Source organism: Leguminivora glycinivorella, chromosome 21 (genome assembly GCF_023078275.1).
Source record: "Leguminivora glycinivorella isolate SPB_JAAS2020 chromosome 21, LegGlyc_1.1, whole genome shotgun sequence".
In the NCBI taxonomy this organism is placed as follows: Eukaryota; Metazoa; Arthropoda; class Insecta; order Lepidoptera; family Tortricidae; genus Leguminivora; species Leguminivora glycinivorella.
This window is the reverse complement of record NC_062991.1, coordinates 654924-672333: the sequence shown is the minus strand read 5'-3', so window position 1 is coordinate 672333 and position 17410 is coordinate 654924. Positions and strand designations below refer to the sequence as shown.

The window sequence follows — 17410 nt, the reverse complement described above, 5'->3', positions numbered from 1 at the left end:
AGTTCCTACATTGCCACCGTGGTTTACTGAGGCGATAATTATAGTCTGGCAAGGTCTGTTGTGCATTTATGTGGCCGAATAAAATAATTTGGGGCAAGCTTTGTTACTTGTCGAAATTTATCGAGAGATTTTGATGGATTTGATATATGATTTTGTGCTTATTTTGCGTACAAAAAAATTCGTTGCTTTATTAAAACAGTCAAACAACGAAATCAGCCGCAAAAATATCTGTGCACGTCATAAGTATATATTTGCAGTGTTTAAAAAGTGGTAAATGACTGTAGCTAAGTACGAGTATACTGACGTCCGGTCTGGCCTAGCGTGGTTCGAATCCCGGTAAAGGCATTTATTTGTGTGATGAGCACAGATATTTGTTCCTGAGTCATAGATATTTTCTATGTATATAATTATTTATATATTATATATATGGTTGTCTGAGTACCCACAACACAAGCCTTGAGCTTACCGTGGGCCTCAGTCAATCTGTGTTCAAATCCTGTAATATTTATTTATTTATTTATACTTAGGTACCTACCAAATGAAATGAAAGCCAAAAGGTACGTATAATATCTTTAATTACATTCAATATTGCAGCTCGACTATATCTAGTTATATATACAACTACATCACAATCATACTATATCTAACATAAAACTAAACTATTTAATATACTGACTTAATTTAAAATCTCGTAGAACCTATTAATTATTTTATATGAATAGGTACATAATATATACATCTCACCTTATATACTAGTAATTACCTAATATAATAGCGATGGGTTATGGTTTTATACAGGGTGTATTTTGATAGCGAGTCAGTAAGGGACCAAATTCCATGCTGCCAAATTCCAAAAAACGGTCTTAGAAAACCTTGCCTCGATTTAATAGTACATTACTGCAGACGCCGGGAAATAAGGGATTGCTGGCTAATTATTATATAACGTTTTCACGGCGAAGCATGTATAGTGCTATTCTCAAACATTGCATGAAATAAAATAAATACAATTTTACTGAAAAGAAAATGTTGAATGGCTGTATCTCCTAACCGTGCGTCTTAGCGCAAAAAATAATAAAATTTTCGTTCCCCTGTGAAATGTTTCTTTCCCCTGTACATAGATAGCAATTAAAAAAAATGAAAAATGTAATTCAAAACGACAAAGAGCGTTTTCCAAAATAAATCTCGAATATCGAATTTCACCAGATCTGGACGTGTTTGGGCTCATTCTTCTCAGAATCACGAGCTGAATTCGATTCCGACGATAAAAAGATGTGTCCTATTTTTTTCCTCTTACGTCACGATTTTAGTATGAACTTACTACGTGCGTGACGTATTGGAAACTCGAGTTTTGTATGGAAAATTTGGGACACATTTTTTTATCGTCGGGATCTAATCAGGAGGGCGATTTTTGAATCTCGCATACGAGATTTTGTCACTAAAAGACCGGTTGAAAACGGTGACTTGCTTATTATTTTCAGTGGCAATTTTCTGAATTCGAACGCGTGAGACTCAAAAATCGGTCCCATTGAGAAGAATAAATTGAGGTGTGACATTTAAAGATTATTTTTATCTAGTGGTAATCTGACTCAGAGGACCGACAACATTCTAATATTAATTAGTATGTAGGTAGGTGCTATTAATTAAATATTTACTTTAATTTTAACTGTAACTATTTGCACTCACTTCATTTCAGACCCTATGAGTTTGTGACGATTTAGAATACGTCAATAGAGATTTATATACAGTGTGTACGCCTTATACGGCCGATAAAGTAAACTATACGTGTAATTCAGTAGTGTTATCATTAATTAAGAGGTGTTTTTGAGTTACCTACTCTTAATTTTCACCCCACCCCATTATTCATTTTTTTTAGAAGCATTGTACTGTAAACATGGTTACGATGACAGTCTTAATTCAATTTTAAGTAAAAGTCATCTAATTTGGGTCGGCAACGCGCATGTGACACCCCTTGAGTTGCAGGCGTCCGTAGGTTACGGTGGCCGCTTTCCATCAGGCGGGCCGATACCTGTTTGCCACCGACGTGGTATTTAAAAAAATCATTTCTTATTTCCTATACCCACCGTTCAGAGATTCGCCAGTATTAGCTTTAGGTACTGTACACACTGTAGGTATTATAACGTCATAAACGTCAAAACTCTAGGTCTAGGTCAAAAGGCGTAAAACTAGTTCAAAATTTGATTGTTTTACGACTGAATTCCCTACCTGATTGAATGTTTTCCAATCGCTCTTAATCTCGTCTGGATTTTGGATTTCAACGTTCATAAATTTACTCAACACCTAAAACACGAGAATCACTGTAAGGACATTTCACTAACAATATTTACATAGTCTCATCACTTCACTCACAATCGTTATTCTCTCCGAAGTTATTGAAATAGGCCGCGGGTCACAACAGCTTCGAGAAAAACGTGTTCGGTGCAGGCAGCCGCGCGTCCAACAGTCTAGGGTATGGAGACCCGAGGAAAGGTCGGAAAGCCGCGCGTGCTTCTTCCGGACTTGCCTCTTGCGTCGACTCATCCTGCGTGTCCAACGACGAGTCGTTATTAGACGAACTTGTCCCCAAATGTAACTTCCTCGTATGCTTCTTCAAATCGAAATTCCTGCAGAAACCTTTAGCGCAAATACTACAAGTAAACGGCTTCCGTTCATTATGAGTATGCATATGAAAGGTTAGATTATAGATCTGATGAAACGCCTTGTTACAAATACTACATTTGTAAGCTTTCTCTCCGCTGTGGGTTAGCCTGTGGTTCTTGTAGTTCCCTTTCTGGTGGAACCCTTTTCCGCAGAATTCGCAGACGAAGGGTTTGTAGCCGGCATGGATGCGCGCGTGTGTGTTCAGAGTAGAAGAGCGGTTAAACGCTTTGCCGCAAGTGAGACATTTGTGAGGCTTTTCCGACGTGTGAATGATTTTGTGTCTACACAAAGTTGATGCTTGTCTGAAGCCCTTCCCACAGATTTTACAGACGAATGGTCTAGCTCCTGTGTGGACAGGCATATGTCGAGTCAAATTGTAATGTGCATTGAAGACTTTGCCGCAATCTCCGCAAGCGAAGCTTTTGTTTTTAGCCGGGGATGGTGTAGGGCCGGTAGTTGAGGAGACGACGTCGGTAGCTGGTCTTGGGCTGGGCGGTCGCGGGGGTGAGGCTGGTGGTGGTCGGGGAAGTTGGAGCTGATGGGCGTAGCTTAGAGAAACTAAGTCTGGACCGTAGTAGAGTAGCGGGTAGTGTGAGACTAGTTGTCGCCTGGCAGCTGGGATGTACTGTTTGAACGCTGAGTCTAACAGCTGTGCGCCGTAGGAGAGGAATGGCGGGGGGTCAGGGGAGACGGATTTCTTGCGGTCGGGCTCCATGAGGCGCGCGATGGAGAAGTTGAGGACGGGCGCGGGGGCGGGGGTGTGCGGGGTGTCGGGGGAGGAGGCGCGGTCGGGGGAGGGCTCGCGCGGCTCGCGCGTTGACGTCTGGAACGGCTGCATGGTGACGCGTGGGTATCTGCGGACAAATGCGATCTTTGTTAATCTGTGGCATGATAGATAGATAGATAGATAGATAGATACATTTATTGGTACTAATCATACACCGTCAAACACTGTTACAATTATGTAAAAAATAAAAAAATTAAAATACAATCTTTCAAATAAAATTCCAATAAAATGATGTCTAATTTGATCTAAGGAACTTGATGCCATTTTGTACATTAAAAAATAAATAATAATAGTAATGATCAGAAAAGTGATATCAATACAATAATTACAACACAATTCGAAAATCAATGAAATTACAATTAAAAATAATAATAATAAATAAGAATTCGTAAATACAATTTTATTATGGCATTTTAGGTCATGTTTAATTTTTAGCTAAATTTTCATTCATCAAAGAACTCATTTATTGTGTAATAGGCCTTCATTAGGCAATACATTTTCAACTTATGTATAAATTGGCGCTCATTGTCAACATTTTTGATAGCTTCAGGAATCTTATTGTACACTTTAGCGCCCATTACCTTGAGAGACTTGCCCGTTTTCTGCAGTCTATGTGCGGGGACTGCCAGCCCCAGTTTCCTCCTTGCAAAGTTACTTCGTGCTAAGGGGAATTCATTCGGGTTCCTTCTCACATACTTAGCCACCTCGACGATATAGAGAGAAGGCACTGTCAACACTCTGAGGTGAATGAAGAGTGGCCTGGCCGTCTCATCTGGAGGAACTCCGCATATAAGGCGAATAACTTTTTTTTGAATCAAAAACGGCCTGTCTCTGTCAGCCGCTAAGCCCCATAAATCTATTCCACTGGTCAGGTGTGTATGGAAGTAGGCACAGTACGCAGTCATTAAATTTTGCCGTGTTAACGTCCGCTTTAGGCGAGATATAGCATAATAGGCAGAGTTGAGTTTCAAACATACGGCGTCGATGTGCTCCCCCCATTGCAAACCTTTATCGAACGTGAAACCTACATAACGAGCATGGTGCACAGGTTCAATTCGATCGCCATCGACATTGATATCGAGTGTCGACTGCGCTACACAGCTGAGTGAAAAGTGTATTAGGTTTGTTTTACTTATATTCAGTTGCATGCCGTTGACGTCAAACCAAAATTGTAATTTAAGTGTAATGTCTCTAATGTTACTCTGTAGCTCCTCGTGGTCGCATCCGTGAACTATTGCACATATGTCATCTGCATACATAATAAACTTTACGATTGGACTTTGGAATGGGAGGTCATTCATAAGTAATGTGAATACGGTGTTCCCTACATTGGAGCCCTGGGGAACCGACCTGTCACCGATAGATCCTGGATCAGACCTGACACCATCCACTTCCGTTATTTGGTTCCGGTTTGCTAAAAAGGACCGCACAATATCTAGGGCCGTTCCACGTATGCCGTAATGTTCCAATTTTGCAGCTATAAGTGTATGATCGACCAGATCAAATGCGCGAGAGAGGTCAAAGAAAATAGCGGCAACGTACCTTCTTGACTCCAAATGATCTAGAATAGTTGCAAGCAATTCGCGCGCTGCACCCACTGTAGATCGGCCTTCTCGGTAGGCATACTGCTCCTTGCTGAGGGCCCCATTCATGCTAAAGAATCTAACTATTCTGTCGCAGAGACCTGTTTCAAAGACCTTGGAGATTGCGGGTATCCTGGCCCCGTAGCCGAATGGCATTTCTCCGACGCGAAACGAAAACGAAACGTAGTCTGGCTCTGTCGCGCCAATACGCAAGCGCGATAGAGATAGATATCTACTAGCGTTTCGTTTCGTGAGCGTTTCGTGAGCGTTTGTGCCATTCGGCTACGCACCCTTGTACCTACAATTAGGTGCAAAAGTGTTCTAATAGTAGCCCCTCAGTAGAATTTGAAATAGCTGATAAAGACGTGTATGTTGGAACTTGGAACACTTGTTGGTTGAGTAACTAGCGATGTAATATCGTAAGCGACTTTCTCGTGGAATGCACCTGCACCGGAGAGAATTTTCTAAATTGTTAATTTTTCATGGAAAGTTCTCGATATTGATTGACGTTACGCACACATATTGACAAGTTTAACGGTCTATTTCTATGGCATTTGGTGAGTTGATAAAAGCCACAGTGTAGGTACCTAATTCAAACTGTTCAACTGTTAAGAACATTGCGTATCTTAGTAATATTAATGAAGATGTTCTCAACGGCAACTTGCATCTTGCATGAACATTTTCGAATGAGAATTTCTATAAAGTTAAGGAAAACTTAAGAACTTGTAGGTACATTACTAGAAACATATCCATATCAATATAATTAAGCCTGACATACCAACTATCCCTTGCGTCAAACCCTTTACTTCCTCCCCCGCCGTGTAAAGTGCTCGGTATTGTGCTTGTTTTTAGTAAATTGGAACGCGCCTCAGGGACCAGCCGGATCGTGTAAACAACGCCTATTGTGGGACAATCATGATGAAGTGTAGGGCGGTTTTGCCTGCGATTTCTTTTTTTGTCAGTAAAATCAATCAAAAATAAAACGTGCAATTTTAGAACTACTTATTTTCGATTTTCACTTTCAATTTTCATTCACATCTATTATGACAATCGTGATGTTGGCCAATGAGATCAATCTTAAGCGTGCGCCTGTGTGCAGACGCACACTATAACCAGAAGCATAACGATTGTAGCCTGCGGTACAGACATAGCGTGCGATCCTCTTCGAACCAACCTTACGTGCGGCTAGAGCGAAAGGGATAGCATTCATGGTCGGTACCGCCACGCCGTCAGTGGCGTTGCGGACTAACCATTATTGATACTTGCGTAAAAACACCACCATATATATTACATATTTGCATACATGATTTCGTGCATAAATACTTGACCTTTTAGTTTAATTATTAAACTTATCACAGTTTTTTTTATTAAAACGTGTGTAGCCTTGGAAGAAAATAAATTAAAAAACTTTTATAATATAATAAATTGTGTATATAATATTGTCTTCTGTCACCGCGATAGTTACTCATGAAATAAATCTATGGAATCAGATTATATCGCGTATAATGAATATAATCCGTTTTCTTAGTTTTATTTTATTTTGTATATGATATGTTTTCTAGGTTCTTTTCGGTGAAGGAAAACATCGTGAGGAAACCGGACTTATTCCAATAAGGTCTAGTTTACCCTTTGGGTTGAAAGGTCAGATGGCAGTCGCTTTCGTAAAAACTAGTGCCTACGCCAAATCTTGGGATTAGTTGTCAAAGTGGACCGCAGGCTCCCATGAGCCGTGGCAAATGCCGGGATAACGCAAGGAAGATGATGATGTTTTCTAGGTACATATACAGAGTGGGGCCTGTAACAAAGGCGAAGAATTGAACTCTAGGCTATTCTCCTTAAGCCGTTTTCACACTATCCGATCCGATATCGGATGTCGGAAGCATTTCAATAGAAAAAATCCAAGATGGCGCCTGTAATGTATGGGATATCGGTCCGACATCCGATATCGGATCGGATAATATGAAAACGCACTTATACTGATCAACATTTGTTCGGCGACTTTTAAAAATAACTTTTATTTTGATTTTTATCACCCTTGAAAGTTTTTTCTAAGAGGTAATGTATTGCGAATTCTGTTAAGTCTAAAGTGTGACAGACAACGTCAATGACAACAATAATGGCGTACATTGAAGCTAATATTTATTTTGTATGAAAAATTAAAAATTTAAAGACTTCATAATTTTTAAAAGTCACTGAATAAATGTTGATCAGTATAAGGAGAATAGCCTACAGTTCAATTCTTCGCCTTTGTTACAGGCCCCACTCTGTATATAATGGAACTAAGATCGGTTTTCTTTAATTTTAAGTAGTTTTTTTTTATATTTAAAATGTAAGAGTTTTGAATGATTCACGGTTATTTTCATTAGACTTATATTCACGGTCTATATCCCGGTCAATATAAGTTTGATATTTAAAATGTGTTTTTAGGGTTTTGTAGTCAACTAGGAACCCTTATAGTTTCGCCATGTCTGTCTGTCTGTCCCTCCGTCCGTCCGTCCGTCCGCGGATAATCTCAGTGACCGTTAGAACTAGAGAGCTGAAATTTGGTACCAATATGTATATCAGTCACGCCGACAAAGTGCAAAAATAAAAAGCGGAAAAAATGTTTTATTAGGGTACCCCCCTACACGTAAAGTAGGGAGTGATTTTTTTTTTTCAATTCAACCCTAACGTATGATTTATTGTTGGATAGGTATTTAAAAATGAATTACTGAAATCGTTTTTTGATAATATTAATATTTTCGCGAATAATCGCTCCTAAAGAAAAAAAGTGTCCCCCCCCCCTCTAACTTTTTAACCATATATTAAAAAAATATTTAAAAATCACAAAAGTAGAACTTTATAAACTTTCTAGGAAAACTGTTTTGAACTTGATAGGTTCTATAGTTTTTGAAAAATATGGAAAACTACGGAAGAGCCGAGCGGCTATTTACCAACGCGGCTTTAAAAACCGGCCGAGAGCGTGTCGGGCCACGCTCAGTGTAGGCACGCTCTCGCTCTCGGCCGGTTTTTAAATATTATGTTGTTTTAATTGCATGGAGCACAGGAAGGTCCACATCTATGTATTGGTTTTTTGTAAGGAAATACAACTCTACGCTACGCCTACCTGCTTTAGTTGACTGTTGACACACTGAGACAGTGGATGCGCCAGAGTATAAAAGAGTGATTACCATCTCTTGTCAAAGATCTTGTTGAGACGAATCAAACGAACCCAAACACGAAGTGGTTTCAAGACCTGGTCGTGGAATACTCTTGACTACCTTCCAGCTTCATCATCAGATCCTGGGTACCATCTCTTGTCAAAGATCTTGTTGAGACGAATCAAACGAGCCCAAACACAGAATAGTTTCAAGACCTGGTTGTTGAATACTCTTGACTACCTTCCGGCTTCACCATCAGATCCTGGGTACCATCTCTTGTCAAAGATCTTGTTGAGACGAACCAAACGAGCCCAAACACGGAGTGGTTTCAAGACCTGGTTGATGAATTCTCTTGACTACCTTCCAGCTTCATCATCAGATCCTGGGTACCATCTCTTGTCAAAGATCTTGTTAAGACGAACCAAACGAGCCCAAACACGAAATGGTTTCAAGACCTGGTTGATGAGAACTCATGACTACCTTCCGGCTTCATCGTCAGATCCTGGGTACCATCACCTCTTGTCAAAGATCTTGTTGAGGCAAATCAAACGAGCTCAAACACGAAATGGTTTCAAGACCTGGTTGATGAGAACTCATGACTACCTTCCGGCTTCATCATCAGATCCTGGGTACCATCACCTCTTGTCAAAGATCTTGTTGAGGCGAATTAAACGAGCCCAAACACGAAATGGTTTCAAGACCTGGTTGATGAGAACTCATGACTACCATCTGACTTCATCATCAGATCCTGAGTACCATCTATTGTCAAAGATTTTGTTGAGACGAGTCAGTAACCTCAAATGATATTCAATAATAAATAATACTTACTAAAAATATTAGTCAAGTTAATTAGTTAGTTACCAAAGTCGTCAACCCAAGGATCAAAGTTTTCGGTCGCAGTATACATGCAACAGTACAGCCAAACACGCACACAAGTGCGGTTTTGGACACGGCGGGTGCCGCACACAATGACAAAATAACTTCGCGATCGTCGAGCCGCGTGCGGAGCGGACTAACATACCTACGTCCTGCCTCTACAAGCTCTGCCGCGGTACTGACATCGCAAGCGCGCGTAACCGGTAATAAGGAGGCATTTTTAAAAAATCGTCAAAAATATTAAATTGCAATTAATAGAAAACTTTTGCATAAAATCTGTTTGAGTAAGCGTTGCAGATTATTTTTATATTAAAACTACTTCAAAAACACGTAAGTTTTCGAAGAAATTGACACTTATTCCGAGGTGATTTCTGAAACAAATTGGATTCATCATATCCTCATTTACTCTATTCTAAAGCCTTATAACAAAGAAGTAGTCTCAGATGATTGTAGTACAGGATATACATAATACAAATTTACCACTTGAAGCATTCAAAACTATCCAAATTTTACAAATTAGACGGACTAAGTCAGCACTTTTCGCGGGTTTTCCTAAACATGCACCAGAAAAAAAATCATAATTTATTAAGTGAGTTAGTTTTTAAAAATCCAGTCTCACAACATGTAAGTTAAGAAGATGTCCTAATCGAATCCTGAACTTCATAAGTCTTTTAGATGACGGAAAGTGTAGCATTTTGCCGACTAAAACTATCAATTTTACATTATTACGACGTTTTCGTTGAATGCCCTCTTAAATAAAAAAATCCACATTTTAAAAAACTAATTAGCTAAAGTGAAAAAAATACTATCCAAATTATTTCTAACACGCGAACGTCATATTTACATTTTTGTAGCATTTTTCCATAATACTTTCCTGGCTGAAGTTACTATTTTATTTATTAAATAAATTGGAACGTGCCTCAGGGACCAGCCGGATCGTGTAAACAACGTCTATTGTATAACAATTGTGACGTAGGGCGGGTCTGGACTGCAATTTCTTTCTTCGATTTTAAATAAAATCGAAGTCCTTGACAATCTCTGCCATTTTTCAGCTTCAGTGGATAAAAATTACAAACGTTCTTGATTTTTTCCACCTTTTTACAGCCTTTTCCTAATGCTTTCCTGCATGAACTTAATACATTTTAAATTTTAAAAAGTAAATTGGAACGCCCCTCAGGATTTATCTTTCAGATCGTGTAAACCACGTCTATTATATGACAATAGTGACTTGGGGCGGCACTAGGTCGCAACTTCTTTATTAGTCCGATGAAAAATTAAAAATTAAGCATTTTTAACCCGTACGCAAAAACGACGGAGTGTTATAAGTTTGACGTGTCTGTCTGTATGTGTGTGTCTATCTGTGGCATCGTAGCTCCCGAACGGATGAATCGATTTAGATATTTTTGTTGTAAAGCTGAATTAGTCGGGAGTGTTCTTACTGTTCTTAGCCATCATGTTTCATTAAAACCGGTCCACTATGTCGGGGCGTTTTTTTTAAAATGTAAATTTTGTGGTTAGTAGGTTATTAAAAGCAATTCGGTATTTTTTAGATTTTTGAAAGTTACAATGCCTAAGGCCGTTTTCACATTATCCGATCCGATATCGGATGTCGGACCGACATCCTATATCCGATAAACGCTTCCGATAGTGTCGGATGTCGGTCCGATAAAACGCATTGTTCCAAATCAATGAAGTATGATTTTGTATCAAAAAATATTTAAAAAATGGTTTATGTTTAATAATTATAAGCACTATATCCTAAATATTATATTGTAAAATTAAGATAACGAGCATAAAAAATACTCAAGAGTGTCAGGCAAAATAAATAATTTTACATTCAACTATATCTACTAAAAGATGAAAAAACTACATAGTATCCGCAATTCGGACCGATGCATTACAACCTTTTTTTTTTTCAATGGGAATTTTCAACTTATTTGAATTTCGATCATTAGCAGTTGTTTAATAGACGCCATTTTTGTCACACACACTACTACAAACGTATATATACATTATATACGCACACAAACAAATATTATCGGCCGACAACTGGCGGGGGGTCCGGCATGCCAAAAAATGTTGGAAGCGTCCTGCCGATATCGCGGCAGTTCGATGGTGCCTCGGACAAAAACTGTTGTAGCCGTTGTAGGAGAGTGCCATCGGCATTTAATCCGCAATTTTTGCGTTTCATATCGATTTTTAGTAATAATGATCTATTAAATACATAAATGAAGACCTGGAAGCGCATAAATCTTACATTTTTGCAATAAATGCTTTGTTTGTTTGTTTGTTTGTTTATTTTACATCCTTCCTACATCCGATATCGGATCGGATAATGTGAAAACGGCCTAAGAATGTAGTTGTATTTCAGTTTTGATTTCAACTTTTCTCGAACGCGTAATTTCCGTTCTACAAAACAGCTTTTATCCCATACGAAAGCACGAACATCAAAACAGTTCTTATAAAAAAACCATACACTTGAAAACAATGCAAATAATTTTAATTTGCAGTCACATCTCAATTCGAGTCGCACTCGAAACAAAGCCGCGGAGGGTTGGAATATGCTCGAGATTGGGCATCGGGGGGGTTAAGCGAACGTATGCGACGGGTTATTACAGACGTGTGGTTTTATTTGAACGGCGGCTATTGTTTTATTTAATTGAATGGTTATTTGATGTTAAATTGGGACTAGAGTATTATATGCAATAATTGCAAACGTATGGTACGAGTAAATACCGTGTTTCTTCAATTTTAAGAGACTTTAAACATTACATTTTTAGTCACTTACGAAAACGGAATCAACCATTAAAAAGTTATTTGTTATACAAGGGCAAAGTTGTATTTTAACGCCGAGTGTGGAATTGAAAAACGAGCAAGTGAAAGGATTCTATAGTGACTATAGTAGGTTCGAGAATAGAATCCTGAACTTGCGAGTTTTTTAACACACGAGAAGTAAAATACATTTGTACCCGAGTGTAACACAAAACTTTTCCCCTCACTATAGCGAGGAAACTACAACGCAAAAAATGCGTTTATCACTGCTTCCAGTAGTTCCACAGGTGGTAAATCATCTTTATTACTAGATTCACCTACTTTTATCAATTTTAAAGCAGTTAATTTGACTTTATTCAAGGTCAAATTACTTTACCTACTAGTGGATAAAATGCGTTTTTACCCGCTGGTATTAAAGGACAAAACACGTGTTTCCGAGCTAGTGAGGGGAAAAATATATTTATCACCGAAGTCGCTAAATTAATATACAAGAAGTAGAAAATGACTGCCTGCAATATTCTTGATCTTGCGGTCTCTGGGTCACTATTCTAGCTCTCTGCCAATTGAGCTACCAAGTTCTCACCGAGAGCCAACGAATATTTCGACATTTTCGAATATATGAATCTCTCTTTACTCTTTTCGACTTTTAATTCGAAGCTTAATAGTAATAACTAATAGCATATCTTACACTTAGCAGACGTATTTATTTATGAAAAATGAATTCATAGGAAATGATGCAAATCACTAAATGTAGAGGTGAAAAAACGGACGAAAGCATTGACCTTCGCATAAAAACTTCCGTTATGTTTACTACAATATAATACTTTTCATCATACGATTATAATAAATATTGCCGGCTTTCATTGTTTCCACACCCCCCAGCCAGGTGTCGCTGTTGCACCAACAATACCTACCATTGTGCACTGAAGGAATACTTACTACTATTGTACGACTTTGGAGCAAAATACGTTTAAAAACAAACCTAAATAATAAGGGGAAAATGTAAATTTTTAACTGAATGTTATGAGAGTTTTGTGTGACTTTCCGCGAAAAAAAGAACAAATTACATATTTCTTTATTTTAATGTCATGACATCATGTCAATACATATTATTAAAAAAAAATTGTAGGCACCCTCAACGTAGTTATGATAGTATTTAATAGGTGGCGCTAAAAAATGAGGTACGATTCTTAGAATGAAGATTGTAAATCCTATATAAATCATCCTTGGTAAAAACAAAACATTTTAAGGGAAGAGTCAGATTGCAATGGGTTGTTCTGTATTGTCAATCAAATGCTAAATGAATGGAGTGGGCTGTCAATATTTGTGGTGTAATTAATGTGATTGAGTTGCCGCCCACCACGCATTATGTATTTTCAAAGACAGTTGTATAGTGCGTAAAAGGTCTCTTTATTCGTTAACCTAACCACATAATTAAAATTTTGAAAAAAAACCCCCGACCGCGACATAGTGGACCGATTTTCATGAAACGTGGCTAAGAACACTCCCGACTAACTCAATTTTCAGACAAAAAAAAACTAAATCAAAATCGGTTCATCCGTTCGAGAGCTACGATGCCACAGACAGACACACACACACAGACAGACAGACAAACAGACAGACAGACAGACAGACATACACACAGACAGACACGTCAAACTGTGTGTGAAGGGGTGTTATAAGTTTGACGTGTCTGTCTGTGTGTTTGTCTGTCTGTCTGTTTGTCTGTGTGTGTGTGTGTGTCTGTCTGTGGCAAAAAAAAGACCCCTTTCGAAATGCTGATGTAACAAAAGGGTTTTTAAAAAATAAAAAGGTCTTCAATATCTCGCTTCCTTTAATCTCTAATCAGAGTATCACTGTTATCAGTTAATACCGTAATGACACTCAGAGGCGTCAGTATCTTATTCATCCATCTACCCATTATGTGAGTCAAAGCGTTGTACACGTTCCAAGCTCCCCTTAAGGTACTCGACATAGTAGGTATTACAATCGCTCGTAGAACTAGCGACTTTTTAATGTATTTTTAAATTAAAGGAAAAATGGAAAAATTAACATCGCACCAAAAGTATCTGACATCTAAATATATAAAAGAAGAAACTGACTGACTGATTGACTGACATATTAACGCAGAACCGAAACCGCTGGTTCTAGAGATGCCAAATTTGGCACGTAGGTTCCTTATAAGTAGAGAGCGGATTTCATGTAGCGATTTAAATATTAATATTGATATGACTCGCATAATTTATTATTCTTTGTACACACCAAAAATGTATAAAAGTAAAGCCGTTTTTGGATGCGTCTGTGAATATTGGCCAAAAATAATAATGAAAATATAATTAATAAATAAAAAAATGTTTGTTAATTTTTTATAGTTTATTTATTTGAGTTCTTGTTAAAACATATATTACGACTCAAAGAATAGAAAAAGAAAATAATCGCTGCTGTATACAAACTCCTCTCTTTAGAATAAAATACTTATCTTTAAATGTAGGTGGTCATTTTTGTAAAATACATACATACATATAATCATGCCTGTATCCCATAAAGGGGTAGGCAGAGCACATGAACTACTAAGTTTCAGTGCCACTCTTGGCAAAAAGGGGTTGAAAGAAATCCAACTTTAATACTTTTGTAAAATAACATTAATTTAATCTAATAGTCAGCGAAGTTTGCGGTGTGCGATGTAATAATAACAGATTGTAAGACCTTATTACAATCCACATGACATGTAATTAAAAAATTGCACTAATCATATCCATATTAATATTTAAATCGATACATGAAATCGACGTAAGACGATACAGGAGGGGTAAATTCTCTATACAAACGCTCTCGACTATTTCCTCCCGGGTTTTTGAAGATAGATCAATGATTTTTTTCAAGCACAGGTTCTTATTATTTTTATCTGTGTCGGACCGTTTTGATTTTTTTGATATTATTAAAGACGCTAGAGCGAATCAAAATTTTCCAAAAACGGTATTTTTATTATGACGTAAAAAAAGGTGTGAATACTCAATATTGGTAACAATTAGCCAAAAAAACTAAACTAAATAAACTATTTCATTGTTATTCAGATTCTCGTTCCGATTGATTAAGTTTTGAAGGAGGAAACATTCGAGAGCGGAACCATGATTGAAAAGATTATTTCGCAATATCTTTTAACTGAGTTGTTCTTAATGGACATATTTTTTTCGATTAATCTATGTTTAATGTTTAATGTTTATTAGGGCACAAACGGTACAATTTATCTTATAAAATAATGTAATCAGTTAATACAAGAACCAATGAAGATGCCACAAGTTGCTAATGCATTTACGTGTACAAAATCGGAACGAAATAACAACTACATCTAGATAACAAACATTTGTCGGCAATATGAATAAATTCAAACATACAAGAAAATTGCTTACGGATAGAAAGAAACAAACTAACATTACATTACAAGAATTACAAGCTATTCATTCAAAACACTAAGTACCATATACTTACATTTACCTAACGGAATGTTAAACATGTCTATGTGTGAGAAAAGATTATTATTGAACTTACACGCTTTATTAATGAAGGAATTGGATTTATACCTTTTTCGTGTAAAGGGAATGTGAAAGAGTTTGTGATGTCGTGTGTTCAAACGAGGAGTTCTAAAACAAATTTTACTTATTAAATAAGGGGAGTCAATACAATTGTTTACGATTTTATATAGAAAAGTTTGATCCATTAGCGTGCGTCGACCTTCGAGCGAAACCAATTTTCGGACGTTATGCGGCTGGCTGGATTTAGAAAGAGGCTTTATAATTTAAATGTTTCGTAAGTTTATTTTGTATAGCTTCTATGCTTTTGATGTAGCATTTATAACTAGGGTTCCAAACGGATGACCCATATTCAAGAATTGGCCTGACTAAAGAGTTAAACAGCATTTGTAAAGTATCAGCTTCCTTGAATTCTTTAGTGGTTCTCAAAACAAAGCCAAGTAGCCTGTATGCCCTACTTGTTATGTTCTCTATGTGGTTACTAAAAGATAATTTGCTGTCTAAGTGTATGCCTAAATCTTTAACATCAGAGACTCTACGTATTTCTTCATTATTTAAATGGTAGTTGAAGTATATGACCTGTCTTTTTCTGGTAAAAGTTATAATGTGACATTTTTTTGTGTTTAAATGTAAATAATTTTTTTGGCAATAGGTGTACAACCTTGTCAAATCTTCCTGCAATGCATGACAGTCATCGATATTCCTCACTAATTTCATAATTTTTTTATCGTCAGCATAAAGTAGGCAGGTAGATGATTTAAAGACTGAAGTAACGTCGTTTATAAAAATGTTGAAAAACGTTGGGACCTTCCAAATGCGAGACTTGAGGGACGCCAAAAGATACAGGGATAAAACTGGAACAAAAGTCTTTAATCGCCACTGCTTGACTTCGGTCGCGGAGGTAAGAAGTAACCCAGCGCAGGAGGTCTCCATGCAATCCAACGGACTCCAATTTTTGTAATAGTAGAGAGTGGGATATTTTATCAAACGCCTTGGAATAATCTGTGTACACGACGTCCACCTGATAACCCTCGTCCATGCCACATAAAACTATCTATAAATTCGCATAAATTTGATTCAGTGCATTTTTTATTTACAAAACCATGCTGCTCCTGTGCTAAATTGCCTCTTAAAGATGGAAAAATCTGGTCATATATAATCTTTTCGTTCTTTTCGTTAATAACACTAGTATATTTAACTAAAATTCCCAAATTGAAGGAGGGGCTTCATTTTAGCATTTTCGCTCCTGTAGCGTCTTAAAGTCTACGAATATCTAGGGCAAAGTTGTTTTGTCCTCTAAGCAGTTTTACTCGAGATAAGGGCGCTAATCCACTCCATCTAACTCCCAGATTAGGCAGGCCCCGCCACTTCACACCCTCACAATCTGCACCTTAAGATAAGCATACAAAGGATCAAATTAGATCATCAACTCTGATATCATTATTCTTTGACGTGACTCTTCAATCTTTCAAACCAAAACCAACTGTATCTAGTTAATTTAAGATGGTTTTATTTAAACACAACTTGCGAACAATCACGTCTCGTTGTCAAAGTATTTCGACGTTTATTTTCTACTGTATTGTAATTGTGCATGTTTGAGATATAATGTAGATATTGACGATGCAAAAGCGGTCTATTTGATCCTACTTGAATAAATGAATTTTTATCTTTTATCTTTTGTCTTTTACTAGCTTTTGCCCGCGGCTTCGCTCGCGGTAAATTCGAAAATTGCAGAAGTAGGGGAGTAGGGAAGTAGGGGGTTAGAAGGAGATAAAAAGTAATCTATGTCACTATCCTTTCAACTACCTATCTCCATTTAAAAACTCACGTCAATTTCGCTTCGTTTTGCCGTGAAAGTCGGACAAAAAACAGACACACACACTTTACTATACATACTTTTCATACTATTTGATGCTGTTGGCAATCGAATCGCTATTTGCCAGTCGCTTTTCGGTGAAGGAAAACATCGTGAGGAAACCGGACTAATTCCAATAAGGCCTAGTTACCCTTCGGGTTGGAAGGTCAGATGGCAGTTACTTTCGTAAAACTAGTGCCTGGATTAGT

General features: G+C 37.5%; 1 protein-coding gene across 1 annotated transcript in view; it reads right to left on the bottom strand.

Annotated features, from left to right (window-relative positions):
* Window positions 1-1486: 1486 nt before the first annotated feature.
* Window positions 1487-17410, bottom strand: part of LOC125237555 (fez family zinc finger protein erm-like) — a 109254-nt gene continuing 93330 nt past the window's right edge. Inside the window, exon 3 of the mRNA XM_048144685.1 lies at window positions 1487-3512. Within this exon, the coding sequence (XP_048000642.1) occupies window positions 2408-3496 (1089 nt within the window). The 5' untranslated portion in view covers window positions 3497-3512 and the 3' untranslated portion in view covers window positions 1487-2407. The remainder of the gene's footprint in view (window positions 3513-17410) is intronic.